Consider the following 16812-nt stretch of genomic DNA (forward strand, 5'->3'; position numbering starts at 1 on the left):
TCCAGGTGAAGGCCCGAGAGCATAGCGAACAGGGATAGCAAACAGGATGTAGGAGTTTTGCAGGAAGTTTGTGGGGGAGCCTGGAACAAGCCCCTGCGATCACAAGGATCACAAGGAGCCTGGTGGAGAAGAGAACGTAAGTACATATTCCTCCCTCGTATCCCTCATATTCTTGGGAAAGACTGTTTGGACAGTTAAATAGCTGACCATTACAGCTGAGACCTATCCTAATAAACTATCTAATAAACGGACAGTAAGCTCCCTAAATACTGTAAACAGCCAACAAAAACAGTATGAAGATAGAAGGTCAGCAGGGGAAGGGGCACTTCCCAGTGTATTGCACAGAGTGCCACATGTATGACTATTTGCCCCATGGGCAGAAGTCATGGGTGTGTGCTCGGTGCAAGGAGCTCCTGGCTCTCAGGGAACAAATCCGTTCCCTTGAGACCAAGGTGGCGGATCTGGAGAAGCTCAGAGAGACAGAGAGGCATGTGGACGAGACCTTCAGGGATGTGATAGAGGCATCCCACTCCAGGGCTGGTAGCTCCTCTGCTGTCAGGGAGAATAAAGGTCTTGGGCAAGGAGGACATTGGTCTGAGGAAGAGGGAAATGCTCCTTCAGAAGGGACCCCTTCCGTGGATGATGGGACCATATCCTCTTGCACAGGGGATACTCCTCTGGGGGGTGGGGGCCTCCTTGTAGTTGGTGATTCGATCATTAGAGGGATAGAAAGATGGGTTTGTGACCCGCGTGTTGACCACATGGTGACTTGCCTGCCTGGTGCGAAGGTTGCGGACATTACGCAGCGTCTAGACAGGCTCCTAGGCAGTGCTGGGGAGGAGACAGCTGTCATGGTGCACGTCGGCACCAACGATGTGGGGAAATGCAGTCGGGAGGTCCTGGAAGCCAAATTTAGGTGGATAGGTAGCATTTTGAAGTCCAGGACCCCCAAGGTAGGATTCTCAGAAATGCTACCTGTTCCACGCGCAAGTACAGTGCGACAGGCAGAGCTGAGGGGTTTCAATGCGTGGATGAGATGTTGGTGCCGGGAGGAGGGGTTTAGATTTGTTAGGCACTGGGACACATTTTGCGGCAAGCAAGGCCTGTACAAAAAGGACGGGCTGCACTTGAACCAAGATGGAACCAGACTGCTGGCGCTTAAAATCAAAAAGGTTGCAGAGCAGCTTTTAAAATGACACCTGGGAAACAGCCGATGGGAGCTGGGCAGTATCCTGTTTGGCAAAAGCCATCCTTTAAAGTGTGAGGCTGCAAAGAATTCAGATAAAACAGAAGGGGACAGAGCAGAACTGCATAAAGAGCAGACGGGAGGCTGTGCCAGCAGGTCAAAGAGTCAAAAGAATAGCATACATCAGGGGAGAGATTCAGTGTATAGGTGCTTATATGCCAATGCCAGAACCCTCCGAGCCAAGATGGGTGAGCTGGGGTGCTTGGTTGCTAACGCAGAAATAGATATAGTGGGCATAACAGAAACATGGTGGAACAGTGAGAACCGGTGGGACACTGTTATCCCTGGGTATAAACTCTATAGAAAGGACAGGGAGAGGCACCTTGGAGGAGGGGTAGCACTGTATGTTAAAGAAGGGATAGAATCTAACAAGCTAGAAAACCTAGATGGACTGGAGTCCTCCACAGAAACCCTGTGGGTGACTATACAAGGCCGGAAAGGGAACGTGCTACTGGGGACGTGCTATAACCCTCTGGATCAAAATGCCAACAGTGACTGGGAGTTGCAGGAGGAAATCAGGGAAGCGTCAAGGAGAGGCAGGGCTGTAATTATGGGTGATTTCAACTACCCATACATAGACTGGGTAAATTCACATTCAAGTCAGGACAAAGAGGTCAAATTTCTAGATACACTAAATGACTGTGCCCTAGAACAGTTGGTCATGGAACTGACCAGAGAGAAGGTGACCTTGGATCTAATTCTGAATGACACCCAGGAAAAGGAAACTTCTCCAAAATGAGGAGTATGGTGAAAAGAAAGCTGAGGGGGAAAATCAGGAGAGTCACTTCGCTCCAGAGTGCATGGAGTTTACTCAAAACCACAATACTAGAAGCCCAGTTAGATTGTATACCCAAAAGGAGGAAAGGTACCACTAAGTCCAGGAGGATGCCAGCATGGCTAACGGGTACCGTCAAGGAAGCCATAAAAGGGAAGAAGACTTCCTTCTGAAATTGGAAGGCCTGTCCAAATGAAGAGAACAAAAAGGAACACAAACTCTGGCAAAAGAAATGCAAGGTGACCATAAGGGAGGCAAAAAGAGAGTTTGAGGAACATTTAGCCAAAAGTATCAAGGGGAATAAAAAAAACTTCATCAGAAGCAGGAAACCTGCCAGGGTGGCAGATGGGTGTACATCAGAAGCAGGAAACCTGCCAGGGTGGCAGATGGGCCATTAGACAATGAGGGAGTGAAAGGGATTATTAAGGAGAATATGGAGGTTGCAGAGAAGCTGAATGAGTTCTTTGCATCTGTCTTCACGGCAGAGGATACTGAGCATATACCTGTTCCTGAACCAGGCTTTTTAGGGATGGAGGCTAGAGTGCTGAGTCAGATAGAAGTGACAAGGGATGATGTTCTAAACTGTCTGGAAAAACTGAAAACTAACAAATCACCAGGGCCGGATGGCATCCATCCAAGAGTCCTCAAAGAACTCAAATGTGAAATTGCCGACCTCCTTGCTAAAATATTTAACTTATCCCTGAAATCAGGCTCTGTATCACAGGACTGGAGAGTAGCAAATGTAACACCAATTTTCAAAAAGGGATCCAGGGGCAATCTGGGAAATTACAGGCTGGTTAGCCTAACATCCGTTACAGGCAAATTGATGGAAAGCATCCTCAAGGATAAAATTGTAAAGCACCTAGAAGAACAGGCCCTGCTGGGAGTGAGCCAGCATGGCTTCCGCAAAGGTAAATCTTGCTCACCAACCCTTTGGTCACCAACCCAATCTTGCCTCACCAACCCTTTGGACTTCTTTGAGAGTGTCAACGAGTGTGTGGATCAAGGTGATCCAGTTGACATAGTCTACCTGGACTTCCAAAAAGCTTTTGACAAAGTTCCTCATCAAAGACTCTTGAGGAAACTTAGCTGTCATGGGATAAAGGGACAAGTACATGTGTGGATTGCTAACTGGTTGAAAGACAGGAAACAGAGGGTAGGTGTCAGTGGAGAGTTTTCACAATGGAGGGAAGTCAGAAGTGGGGTCCCCCAGGGATCTGTACTGGGACCGGTGCTTTTTAATTTATTCATAAATGATCTAGAAGCAGGGGTAAGCAGCGATGTGGCCAAATTTGCAGATGATACCAAACTCTTCCGGGTAGTGAAATCCAAAACGGATTGTGAGCAGCTCCAAAAGGATCTCTCCAAACTGGGGGAGTGGGCGACAAAATGGCAAATGCAGTTCAATGTTAGCAAGTGTAAAGTGATGCACATTGGGACGAAACCCCCCAACTTCAAGTATATGCTGATGGGATCCGAGCTGTCGGTGACGGACCAGGAGAGGGATCTTGGGGTTGTGGTGGACAGCTTGTTGAAAGTGTTGACTCAATGTGCGGCAGCTGTGAAAAAGGCCAATTCCATGCTAGGGATCATTAGAAAGGGGATTGAAAATAAAACGGCTAACATTATAATGCCCTTATACAAAACTATGGTGCGACCACACTTGGAGTACTGCGTACAATTCTGGTCACCACATCTTAAAAAGGACATTGTTGAACTGGAGAAGGTACAGAAGAGGGCAACCAAGATGATCAGGGGCCTAGAGCACCTTTCTTATGAGGCAAGACTACAACACCTGGGGCTTTTTAGCTTAGAAAAAAGATGACTGCGGGGAGACATGATAGAGGTCTATAAAATCATGCATGGTGTGGAGAAAGTGGAGAGAGAGAAATTCTTTTTCCTTTCATACAACACTAGAACCAGGGGTCACTCCATGAAACTGATTGCCAGGAGGTCTAGGACCAACAAACGGAAGTACTTTTTCACACAACGCGTGATCCACTTGTGGAACTCTCTGCCACAGGATGTGGTGACAGCCAACAACCTGGATGGCTTTAAGAGGGGTTTGGATGACTTCATGGAGGAAAGGTCTATCAATGGCTACTAGTTGGAGGGCTGTGAGCCACCTCCAGCCTCAAAGGCAGGATGCCTCTGAGTACCAGTTGCAGGGGAGTAATGGCAGGAGAGAGGGCACGCCCTCAACTCCTGTCTGTGGCTTCCAGCGGCATCTGGTGGGCCACTGTTTGAAACAGGATGCTGGACTAGATGGGCCTTGGGCCTGATCCAGCAGGGCTGTTCTTATGTCCTTGGGAAGGACTCGATGTCTGGATAAAACAAACCAGTCAAAAACACCTGTCTGACTGTGTAAACAAGAAATAATAATAATTTAAACAACAACAACAATAATCCCATTTTGGAACAACATCCAGGTACAATATCTACATCCCAATAGACCATCCAATCCAATCCGAACATGCAATCAGAGCAACTTCAGAGTCACTAAATTAGATTTGGCCCGCTGGAGCTCTTTTGTTCTGGTACCTCCTTCTGAACAGCAGTACTGCTACCCATGAACCCACCTGCTGCCTCAGCAGCAGGAACTTCAAGCAAGTTTGTCCTTCCTTTTCAGCCCCTGTGCTTTACCCGTGAGTTCTGAAAGATAAAGCAAGATATAAAGGCTATGCACATGAGCAGCCCTACCCAGGTTAGAGATGCCTGGGTATAGCTGCTCGTTTTCCTGGTATAGCTGCTCGTGTGCAGTGCTAGGATCAAGCTTGATCATGGTACTGTCTCCCCTGCAAGCTCAGGTTTTGTGTATGGGGGTTGGGCTGCTCCGGTGCAGTGCCGTGATCGAGTCCAATCCTGGTGCTGCCTCCCCCACAAGCTCAGGAATTTAGTCCATGCTCTAACCTGGGTTAAAGGGCATGAGCACACCCTTTACCCCAAGTCCAGGGTCATGGGTCAGACACCTATAGTGCCCGCAGCCCGACTCCCTGGGGAATCCTGCAATGCACTCATCATGTGGCACATTGCGGGGTTTCCAGAAGCCGGGACAATGAGTCCCCCCCAAGATGACATCGGAGATCATCTGGGGGGAAGGTAAGTTCCACCTTGCCTTCTCCCAGCCTTCCCATTTGGCTGTCCAATTGTGAGTATAGTCTCATTCAATTTTAAAATGAATAAATAAAATCTATTGTTATTTATATAGCACCAGCTGTGTACATGGCACTTCACACAGAATGAGAAAACTGGTCCCTGTCCCAGGGACTCACAAACTATAAAGAGACACAAGGGAGACAACAGAGGAAGGGAAAGGAAGAGGAGGCAGGGGGAAATACAGGAAGAATATGCAATTTGATGTATACATATTTAGACTGCATTACAGTATCAATAATAGGATTTCTGGAGCAGAGGAGCCCAATGTAATATGGACCTTACCAGGCCAAGGAGGGGGCCAGATAATAATGGTGAAATGCAGCTGAAAAGATTGCTCTCTAAAGTAAAAATGTTCAGAAATTGCATTAAGATGATTTAGCAACTATATTTTGTCACTATTAAAAAGCCTTCTACGTTAACTAAACATTGAGATCAAAATGAATAGGATTAAAATTTAGGGATGTGCATGAATCACAACTTGATGCACAATTCGAAACACATCCAAATCAGAGGCCATGTGCATGCCAGTGTTGTGCCAGGGCAGCTGGAGGAGAGCGCTGCCAGCGTGCGAATATAAATGGGTGGTGCATTGCCAATTCAGGCAGTAATGGTGAACGGAGGAGCAGCAGGTATGCACCTGCTCTCATCCATTTTAAAGGTGCCAGGGATATGTTTCACATCACACATTGAATTATGATTCATGCACATCCCTATTAGAATTGTTGTGGAGGCATGTTAATTTTGTACTTGGGAATGTATAACAGAGTATGAGAAATACAACAAGAGCCATTTGCTCTTGATATGACACATTAACATTCCCACACAACCTCTCTGATTTTGTAAAGCATTTATGTTAAGCACATTACTATGCATTCATAACCTATTATTATATATACCAATAGCTGCCACCACTGTATCCCCCTCATTTATCGATGGGGCAGGTGGGCAATAGCTTCTCCCCCTCCACTCACTGGCGAATGGGGGCCTTTGATGGCAGCAGCAGCCTCTTCCTCTTCTCACGCTTGGAAGATGGGAGATGTAAGAGAGGCTGCTGCCACACCCCTCCAAAGACTGATGAGGAGGGGAGGAGCAAAAACAACATCCACTCCATAACAACTACCCCCCCAGGTATTCTTGGAGATTCCCCCACTCATATATTTTTCACAATATCAAGCCATTAGAACTTTCAGGATTGCTTTCAATAGGAGACTGATGCTAATTCCTGGAGACTGTGGGCCTATGCTGGAGTGCTGGCAACCCTCTCAAACTTGGGTGGCTGAGTGCCTGTCACTCTGGAAGTGAAATGAGGTGAACTCAGAAACAAAGTAATGGTTTCTCCATACTCAAAAGTATCTAACTTAGTAAATTAATTAAAAAGCAAAGCAAAACAAAAAACTAAACTAGCCCTGTTACCTTCCAAGGCCTATGAATGTTGAAGGACATGGAAAGAAGAAAATATTAGGGGAACATATCTCATTCTCTGGAAAGGCCATTTCCAGGGTCAGAATGTACATCACTTTTTTAATCCCCTGGGGCAAGAGAGAGAAACATCCATAGAAAAACAATGTAGAAATCCAGGATTTTAATGTAGCTGTGACTGGGCAGCAGTGTGTCAACCCAGAAACAAAAGACAGCAGCAAAATTAATGCTCTTTCTAACTCCGGTCTTATTTCAGGTCCTGTTTTGTGTACAAAATGTGCTTTGTTTTTAGACATTTAAAAATGTAACATGGCTGTGTGTGGCTTGCGTATGGATAGAAGGGTTTTCAAATGAGTTGAACAGCAATAGGCAGCTATGATGCCGAGCAGGGCTGTCCTTAGGGTGGGGCGACCGAGGAGATCACCCCCAGGCCCATGTTGGCACAGGCCTCACTCTGGGCACACTGCAGCCTGCCCTGCTCTCTCTCTCTCCCAGTCCCAGTCCCAGCAATTTATATTTCCCTGCGCAGCCCAGCCGAGAGCCAACCATTTTTTTGTTTTGTTTTGTTTTTGGTGCAGTGCAGGCTTGCCTGCGATTGAAAGGGTCCCTCCAGGCACGCTGCTACAGCTCTTTCCCTCTCCACCTCTCCGCTGTTTGGTGGGTGGGCAGGGCTTCCAGGGAAAGCCACGCTGAAGCCTGAAGCTCTCCAGTGCCAGCTGGCAGGCAGGTTGCCTGCTGCAGGCAGCAAGGAAGCAAGCAAGCAAGGAAGGAAGGAAGGAAAGAGGCAGAGTGGCCAGCGCTGGCTGCCCTTGCTCTGTGCAGACCCTCTGCCCTGCCCTGCCCTGCCCAGCCTAGCCCAGCCCAGTCCAGCCTTTGCCTGCTGACAGTCGTATCCCTCAGGCTTAGTAATGGAGGTATAATGTAATTTCCTTTTTGTGCCCCCCTACCAATATTTAGAGATCAGCTTGCCATAAGGATTTGATATCGGGCACAGAAGTAGGGCAGTTTGGGAAGACTCTGAATATTTAATTTGAAATGGATTGGGTCATGTTAATATATATATTTTAAATTTTTAACAAGCCATCCAATGAGTCCTACAAATGGCTTGTTTCATGGCAGATTTTTTTTTAAAAATGTCTGGAACTGAAGTCCTGCCCCTTAGACCACCATTCCACCCTGCTTTTTGAGAATCTGCTTTTTGCCTTAATAAAAAAGGTTAAAACACCCCCTTTTTGTCACCTGGAGCGACTTGGCATAGGGCTTTGGTACTGAGCAAAGATGTATGGCAGGATGCGAGGAATATGTATATTTAAACTGAAGTGGATTGGACAAATTGTTGGTTTTTAATTTTTTTTTGAATTTAAAAGTCGTCCTATAGGTGGCTTGTTTCATGGCAGAAAATACAAAAACTTCTAGAATAAGTGTGTGTGTGTGTGTGTGTGTAAGTGTTAATGCACTATGCACAAGCTGAGTGAGAACTGTGAAGCACGTGTTGTGCTTTTATTTTTATATCTTTAGAAATGCACTATATGTCCAAGCTGGTTGGACACGTCCAAAATCCTCACTCACACTATTTATGCTGTATGTCATCAATCAGTATGCGTCTGTAATGATATGAAATATTAAGGAGGCCCTACACATGCTGATTCACCTCCAGCCCTGCACCCCGCTAGGGATGGCCCTGATGTCGAGGACTACTTGTATACCGAGAGCAAGGGGGCTGGTGTGAGGTCAGGTCTGCACTTGCTTCTCCATTCAGTATCTATATATCATGCACCTATTCTGTTCGCTATTCCAGTTTTTCCAAAGTTCCTTTGGAACTAGATGGGGAACATCCATCCAAATTCATATCTGGACAGCAGTGTCATGAACCCTTGGTTTGGTACTGCATTGGGTACTTTCTACCTTAAGTTTTCTATACATTGCAGGAAGCTAACTCTACAGACTGCATAACCCACACTGGAGCCTGCCACTAGTACCTGGATCAATTGGAGGATCAATGCAGGCCAATGCACCCTGTGAGTATTGTGGAGATCAAAAGCACTGAATTAGTAATTCTGTCCCCTAAATTAGGACCAGCTGGATGGACCCCAGCTTCCATTTGCACACTGGCAATAAGTCAGAACCACAAATTATGCCACTCATTGCAAACAATATGCAATGCCAGAGAGTCAGCATCCACCAAGGAACAGCTTGGATCTGCAGAAAATGAAGAACTACACATTAGACTGTCTACCAGGGCTGATGCTGGCACTTCCGATGCTTCAGAAGCTGCCACCTCCACATCCTCTGCTTCTGGCACCTAAAGAGAATTCATCTTCACATATTAAGATGGAAGGGGGAAACAACAAAACTGTCCCACTCTCTATGTTAGATCCACAGAAGAGATGAAGCCACATGGGCTCTTTGCTGCTTCCCCATCCATTTCCTGCCATTCTTTCCTTTCCAGATATAGTTGACTCCTTTCCAGTCTGAAAGATGCTCTCTTGATAGCATGCAAAAATGAGCAAGCACGACTGGATGTCATTGAACGTTGCATTTTAATTTGAACTGGCATTTATGATCTTATTGCTTTAGATTTATATTGCAAACATTCTTGCGGTAACGAAGAACAATTTTGGTGATTGCTGATATCAATGAGGTGTTTCATTCACAGCTATGTCTGGACCCTAACATATGCTTTTTTGATGTTAAAATCATTGGTATTGCAAGGCAATGCAGTTATGTACATTATTGGAAATAATGCATATTATATTTAGTCCTGTGGAAGTGCGATTATACATTTTAAAGTAGTAGTGAATGAGCAACATTGTGAGTGTTGCCTTAGACACCTGCAGAAGCACAGGTAGTTCAGACCTGCCCTCACTGCCTTGTGCAAGATCATCCCTAAGAAGTATCAAGAGCTTCTTGTATACAACATTAACATCAATTAGAATACTATTTTGAGTCCAGGAATCCAAGACCAAGAAAGGCAGAAATAAGATTATGGAGCAGTTAAGACTGGTTAATCTAACAGCTTTTCAAAAACCAGCAACTAAACAGCAAGATGCAACTCACTTGTAGACACCAGTGGCATTTTACATTACAAATAGGCTTTCAATCTTAGGCTGCAATCACGATATGAATCTGCATTAAAATGTTGGCCTGTTTTAGATGCTGTGTTTGTTTTGGTAAATAGTTCACTGTATGTATTGTAAATATATAACTGCGTTGTTATAAATTAAGGTGCTTGGGAGACTTTCCATTGATTAAAATGATGGGGAACATTGCTGTCCAGAAGAGACACTAAGGCCTCCATCTCTCATTTATTGTACTGTTTTAAGCACCACTGTAGTTAATTGCCCTGATTTAAGCACCATTGTGGTTAATTGCCAGAAACAGAGATTTTTACAGGAGTTCTGATCTATACCTGGAACCGGGGCATACGTACCGTTGGGCAAGGGGAGACAAATGTCCCTAAGCCCACAGGGCCTGGAGGGCCCCCCAAAGGAGGGCCACCTTAGCCAGTCCCCCTTGCCTTGCTTGCTGGTCCCCAATCCTGCTAGCCCTCCTGCTCTGGCCAGGGAGTGAAGCTGCCTGCCAGCAGCTGCAGCCCCTTCAGTCTCTGCCTCTCCGCTGTTTGGTGGGTGGGCAGGGCTTCTAGAGAGGCCTCTGTGCAGGCCTCACTGAAGCCAGTACTCTAGTGCAAGCGGGCAGGCAGGCAGCAAGGAAGGAAAAGAGGGAGGCAGGGTGGCTGGCACTGGCTGCCCTTGCCCACCACAGCTCTGCCCAGCTTTTGACTCCTCAGGCTTAGTAATGGAGGTAGGATGTGATTTCCTTTTTGAGGCTATTCCCCCTACCCTTGGATATTTAGGGATTGCTTGCCATAGGGTTTTAATATAAGGTGGGGGGGGATGTAGGGCAGATTGAAATGATTCTGAATATTTAATTCAGAGATTGAGGAATTTGCTGGTTTAAAACATATTTTTTAATTTAAAAAATCCTATTTTCTAAAAAGGTAGTTTCACCCCAATATGGAAGAATCTGCCCTTTGCCTTCATAAAAAACAAACAAACCCAATTTCAGCCCCAGGCTTTAGATCACCTGGAATGACTGGGCATAGGGCTTTGGTTTTGAGCAGAGAGATGTGGGAGAATATGTATATTTAAACTGAAGTGGATTGGACAAATTGTTGGTTTTTAATATTTTTTAAATTAAAAAACCATTTTAAAAGTCCTATAAGGGGCTTGTTTTGTGACAAAACATTACAAAGTCCTTTAGGTTTCAGTGAAATGTACTTCCAGCAATTGCTGCCTGAGGCTGCAATTTTGTACACATTTACCTGGAAGCAAACTGTACTGAATTTGTTAGGATTTATGAGAAAACCTACATAGGATCGCATTGCAAAGTTGAAAGTCTCCTTTGTTAATCAGCAGTGAGGGGCCCATTTTAAAATCTCGTCTCCAGGCCCACTCCAACCTTGCTACGCCCCTGACCTGCAACATGATGAGGAAGGCTGCCCCATTCACCTCAATGAAGGGACCTGATCCATATGCACATTCCTTAAGCGATTTGTATCAGGTTGATCAACTGAAGTGAATGGGGCAATTTGAAGAGCAAGATCAACACTGTGTATACATCTGACTACTCATTTTAGATTCCTTTGCAGTTTATATGGTTAAGGGATGATGAGTATTCTCTAGCCTAAATCAAGATAAAAATCGAATACATAAATAAATAATAAATAAATAAACAAATAGCCTGACCCCTCCATACTTTGGCAGTGACTTTGCAGTTGGTACTAGAACAGAATGGGCTTATATATTGCTCCTGAATTGGGGTAGCAGATTTCACCGTCACATTGCCAAAGAAATATATTAAAAAATAATTTAACAGAAAACATCACAGTAAGAAAATAGCCCAGGAACATTTTGAAGAATTTGGAAAGATATACACCCTCCTTTTTTAAATTTTGGAATTTATTGTTTGTTCATGACATTTATATCTCTTACCTTTCTTCCATTATGAAACTCACAGTGGAGTACACAGAGGCTGACATTGTGACTACCAAAGCACATATGTAAAGAGGGACTGCAGGGATGTGACGAGCAGAAGCGTAGCCACCACTGTGCAAACAGGTTCAAAGAACCCAGGCCACCATGCTCAGGGGCCAATGGCTTCTGCCCCAGCCACACACCCTGCGTCTGATGTCAGACGCAGGAGGTGTGGCTGGAGGAGCTGCCACCGGCGAACTGAACTGGGGCCGCTGCTGGCTTCCCTACACTCCTGGACTGGAGCTCATTCACAACTCTCCAAGTCCCTTTACACATGTACTGTTGCACAAGCAGTAGAAATGTGTCCTTGCTCTGCCTGCACTCTAAAAGTGTTCTGGAAGAGAGGATACCTATAGCTGAGAGTCAGTGGTGTGTTTCCTCTCTTCCGGAGAGCTTCTGTGGCATGGGCAAAATGGGGATGTTTCTACTGCTTGGCAACAGTCTGCATGTAGAGGATCTGGGGTGTTGTGCATGAGCTCCAGTCTCATCTCTGCAGTCCCTCTTTACATGTGCGCTTCAGTAGTCAGGATGTCAGCCAGAGTTTCCCACTGCTCTCCTATCCAGGCATGACAGACTCAAATCTGCTTAGCAAGATTGCTATATCATGTGCCTGCATACCATGTAAGAAATCAATCTTGTAATTTTAAGTATAAGCATCCTTCAATCAATGAGATGATTGAGATCCCTTCTTTTTAGCAATGAACATCAGATAAAATTGAATAGAAGCAGTAATGCTTTGTTATCCTTTGTAAGCAAAACATTAAAAGATTGTATCAGAAAAGGATGAAAAAGGACAAGGAAAACCAACTTACAGTAAACGACAGGAAAGATGAAAACAATGTCCCTTCATCATATCTAGATAATTTGGCCAGCACTCCTTCTAGGATGGTGACAAACTGAAAAAAGAGAGATTTCAGTCACACAAAAAATGCAAAGCCCACTAAATAGCATTAACCTTATTCTCACAGACTGGTTTCTTAACTGCTGTTGAGCAAATCATAATTAAGTCCATTGAACTCAGTGGAGTTTTAAAAATATATAAACCATCTTCCAGCTCAGTAGATTGCTCATATGGATATAAAACACCATTATTAAAGAGAAATAAAACTCCTTCCCATAGCAAGGAGAAATCAATTGCAGAAAATCACAGAAGTCAAAACAAACATCTCTGGCTGCTTGACTATTCTAGAATAAAGAGCTAATGTTATCTAATTTAGAGCTGGCACCATGTTGTGGTGGACCCTGAGGAAAAGTATGTGCTGGGCCCCTTGTCCCCTCACAGTGCCTGGGAAAGTTTGCTGCCAGTCTTCCTCTACCTGCCCCCCCACCGCCATTGGTAAGGGATTTGGTGATGGAAGATGGTGGCTTATTCCACCCTTCTCATGCTTGGGGAGATGCTTGGGGCACCCACTGCTCCTCTTCCTTCTACCCTTAGGATAGGGAAGGAGCTGGTACCAGTGAGGGAAATGGCGAATGGCAGGGGGTGGCAGGGTGAATGGCAAGTTAAGCTAGGGTCAGCTTTAAGGGTTGGCCATGCTGGACACCAACTTGGGAGCCTATGCCCATTAAAAGGTCCAGCTGCCCAACCCCTGAAAGCCCATTCCCCACCTTGGTGTGGTGGTACTGGCAGTGTGGCCCTCTTGGCTGACAGACTTACAGCACCACTATCTTCTCCAGCCTTTCCTCATCTGTAAATTATTTATTATTTCTTGTTTACACAGTCAGACAGGTGTTATTGACTGGTTTGTTTTATCCAGACATCAAGTCCTTCCCAAGGACCTGGGATGGCTGAATTTTATTATCAATGTTGTTGCTGTTATTATTATAGATATTGTCGCAGAATATAGGCTGTTCCCAGTAAAGTTGCTTTTTGTAACTGGCTGATGGTGATTTCTGTGGCCCCAATGGACCACAGAAATCACCATCAGCCAATTACAAAAAGCAACTTTACTGGGAACAGCCGATATTCTGTGATAATATCTAGAATAATAACAGCAAAAATACTGACAATAAAACTCAGCCATCCCAGGTTCTTGGGAAGGACTCGATGTCTGGATAAAACAAGCCAGTCAATAACACCTGTCTGACTGTGTAAACAACAATAATACTGTAATGTAAGGCCACTCAAACTGATGATTATATACTGGATAGGAATTTGTCATTACCAACTTGGCAGCTTTCTACTCTAGGAATTGCTATGATAGTGTTGCAGAACATATAACTGAGTTCCACGAGGTTGTTTCACCAAGATGGCTTTATTAAGAACAAACATGAGGTGCTGCTACTATGAACATTGGGTATCATGACTGTTCAGTCTCATGGAAATATTTCACTGTGACTGACTTGGCAAAGAACTGAATTTCAAGTGAAGTAAGGGGCTGGATTCCTTCTCCAGGTTGTGGTAGACTTAGTATATTTATCCGGTACATTTGGTTAGAAAGAATGTCCTGTGATTGCTAAGCAACCACATCATGCTCATGCCTCTTTCTTATAGGTAAGTATGATATTATAGATGGAACCATCAGGTGAAAGCGAGTGATCAGGGATGAGAAGAAACATTTATGTATTTAATACCCATATAATCTGCTATCCTATCCACTCCTGTGCCCACAAGTTGGCTAACAACCATAAAAATAATATAAAATCTTTATTTAAACAAAGACATATACTCCAAAACCAATAATAATGCATCTGTAAAACAGCAGAAAATCTTAAATATCTTAAAGAGCTGCAAAAATAAAAAGGTTTTCAACAGTTTTTGAAGGTCAGAAGGAACTAGCAGCACAAAATTCAAGGAGGAGAAGCAAACATTCCACTAATCTATGTATGTAACTATTCATGTAGCAGATTTACATCTCACTTTCATTGAAACTCACAGCAAACTTCATTAAAATGACCATTACTGCTCCTTGTGGAACCAATGTTGCCACAACTAAAAAAGTATCTTCAACAGGGCTGCCCAAGGGTGTTCATATGGCCAGACTGAGATGATTAAGAGGATAGAGGCAGAGAGGATATGAGGCACGGGTGGGAGGAATTGGTGCAGTGGTTTCTGAGGGAAAGATTAATAGATGTTCTGGAGAGAGGAGATGTGGACCCAGAGAGTTTAGAACTGGGCCCCTAACCTGTGGTAGCTCACAGTACTAGGGCTGCCCTTGACAGCTGATAATGAAGTTGGTCCTCAGCATAAGAGGTCCAGTCCCTGTGCTCATGTTCCAAAAAGAAGATCTCTGTAGCCTGTATCTGACACTGTAGGTAGAATAACCTTAACTTAAATTTCACACAGATTGTAATCAAGAGAAATGCAATCTGTCAATATTGAGTGATGTATGATCTCTCCTGTGAGAAACAACAAACCACCTAAATTTCTTAATGTGTCACATTTTAATGGAAATGCTCTTTTTAAAAAAAGGAGTGTTGTTAACGAATCGTTTCACCTGAAGACGAAGGTTACCTTTGCCACTAGGAGCGTTATCATTTCTTTGACGGTTTCTTCAATTAGTTCATCTATTTTTGAATGATACTGGTGCTAAGGAAGGGGGAATAAAGATGGAGGCAAAACATTATTAGCATATATCAATAGTAACACATACTTCTGTCTTTTTTTGTTTTGTTATCAGCTATGATATCAAATGGCTGATTAACACGTGCTCGAGTGTAGTGGGCAGTAATGGATTAACATTTACACAAGGCTTTTTACTGAGGAGCCTCCGATAGGATTTTGTGAATCATGTCAAATCCTAGCTTCCATTCCATACATGCAGCTGAGCTGACAATAATGAGTCAAATGCATGCAGCAGAGGACAAAGTCTGGCATCTTTTTGCTATATGGGAATCATGAAAACAGTGGGCAGAGTCAAGAGAGCACTTTATGTCTCTTCTTTATTTCTGATCGATCCAAAGTGTTGCAATTAAGAAATTCATGTTAAGAATTCTTAAAATGACTACTGAAATTTGGTGTAGAAGAACACCATGGCGGCTGTCTCTTGGTGCACAAAAAAGCTGCCGCTGATTGAAAGGGAACCTGAAAGGAGCTGGTATTATGCAGACAGGCTGCAGCATTAAGTGGAGCTACTGGGTATAAAAGGTCACACACATCCAGAAAGCCAAGTGGAATTTTATTTAGACTCCACTTTTGGCAAAGCAATTAGTGAAGGACATACAGTTCCAATGCATGTGCTCATTAAGCACTTGAATGAACTGGGGCCTTCATGATCAAGTGTAGGATGATCGAGACATGGGCGTGTTCTGACGCATGCAAAAGATGGCAAGTGTAGCACTGAGGCCCCTTGAGTAATACCATGCTGGGGCATTGGATCAGTGCTGACTCATAGAAAAGACTGACACCCACTGAACATTCGCGTCACTTTCTGCAGGGCACTGGAGCTCCCCCACAAAGGTCTCCCACCCAATTACTGACCAGATCAAACCTTGCTGAGCTACTGAGCTCCAAGAGAATCACCAGGGGAAGGGGGCATGATTTCAGGTAAGACATGTATTTTTCTCTCTGCTAATTTATATGCAACATGCTTCTCTCTGTAAGGATTTCATTACTAAGCAAGCTCGACAGAATCTTCTTTTGTTTTGCCAAAGAACAGAACAAATATTTAATATATGATGATTTCCCCCCACATTCCCTCTCCCTCACATTAAATAAAACACTGAAAGCGCTGATCTTAGTCACTGTATTTATTTCCACTTGTTTCCGCTAATGTTATTTTAAAATGTTACCATAAAAAACAACAACCATTAGAAGAGACAAATCTGCTATAAATACTAAATCATGCTTTGGGGAACAAGGAGTGTGAGGGGCAATTAGACGTGTGAGACATTGGTCCCTCAACATTGACTAGAGTTCCTTGCTAGTTTGAGCTGCTCAGTGTTTTTCTTTCTTTCAATGGAACAGTCACATACTACAACAGGAACTTGGAAGAAAAGAAACAAAAATGTAGGACACACTTACCCACTCTTTAGCAAACTTTCAGATGATTGGGGACAGAAATAAAGAGGAAGGTGCAGAAGACAGGAAAAAGAACATATGAAGGTAAACAATAAATAAAAACAAAATCTTCAAAAAAAATGGGACCTTTTAAATGGGGGCCATGAAAAGCAGCAGCATGCACAGAAACAATAAGCAACAGGAAATGAAATTATGGATTGAATCCCTTTTCACTGAAATACCT

The 16812-nt window shown here is 44.1% G+C and overlaps 1 protein-coding gene and 1 long non-coding RNA gene across 16 annotated transcripts in view; one reads left to right on the top strand and one right to left on the bottom strand.

The window, feature by feature from the left end:
* Nucleotides 1-9879, top strand: part of LOC128346114 (uncharacterized) — a 52700-nt gene extending 42821 nt beyond the window's left edge. The window contains exon 3 of the long non-coding RNA XR_008316788.1: nucleotides 8525-9879. This is a non-coding gene — a long non-coding RNA (uncharacterized LOC128346114). The remainder of the gene's footprint in view (nucleotides 1-8524) is intronic.
* The window catches only part of CADPS (calcium dependent secretion activator), a 544177-nt gene that overhangs the window by 69984 nt on the left and 457381 nt on the right, over nucleotides 1-16812 (bottom strand). For 8 of the 15 annotated variants that reach the window (XM_053299050.1, XM_053299046.1, XM_053299037.1 and 5 more), the window contains 2 exons: nucleotides 15084-15158; nucleotides 12442-12525 (listed from right to left, as the gene is read on the bottom strand). In XM_053299050.1, the coding sequence (XP_053155025.1) occupies nucleotides 12442-12525; nucleotides 15084-15158 (159 nt within the window). Of the gene's footprint in view, nucleotides 1-12441; nucleotides 12526-15083; nucleotides 15159-16592; nucleotides 16608-16812 lie in introns of all 15 variants that reach the window. The other 7 variants (XM_053299036.1, XM_053299049.1, XM_053299045.1 and 4 more) reach the window with 1 other exon arrangement.

Source organism: Hemicordylus capensis, chromosome 2 (genome assembly GCF_027244095.1).
Source record: "Hemicordylus capensis ecotype Gifberg chromosome 2, rHemCap1.1.pri, whole genome shotgun sequence".
NCBI classification, from domain to species: Eukaryota; Metazoa; Chordata; class Lepidosauria; order Squamata; family Cordylidae; genus Hemicordylus; species Hemicordylus capensis.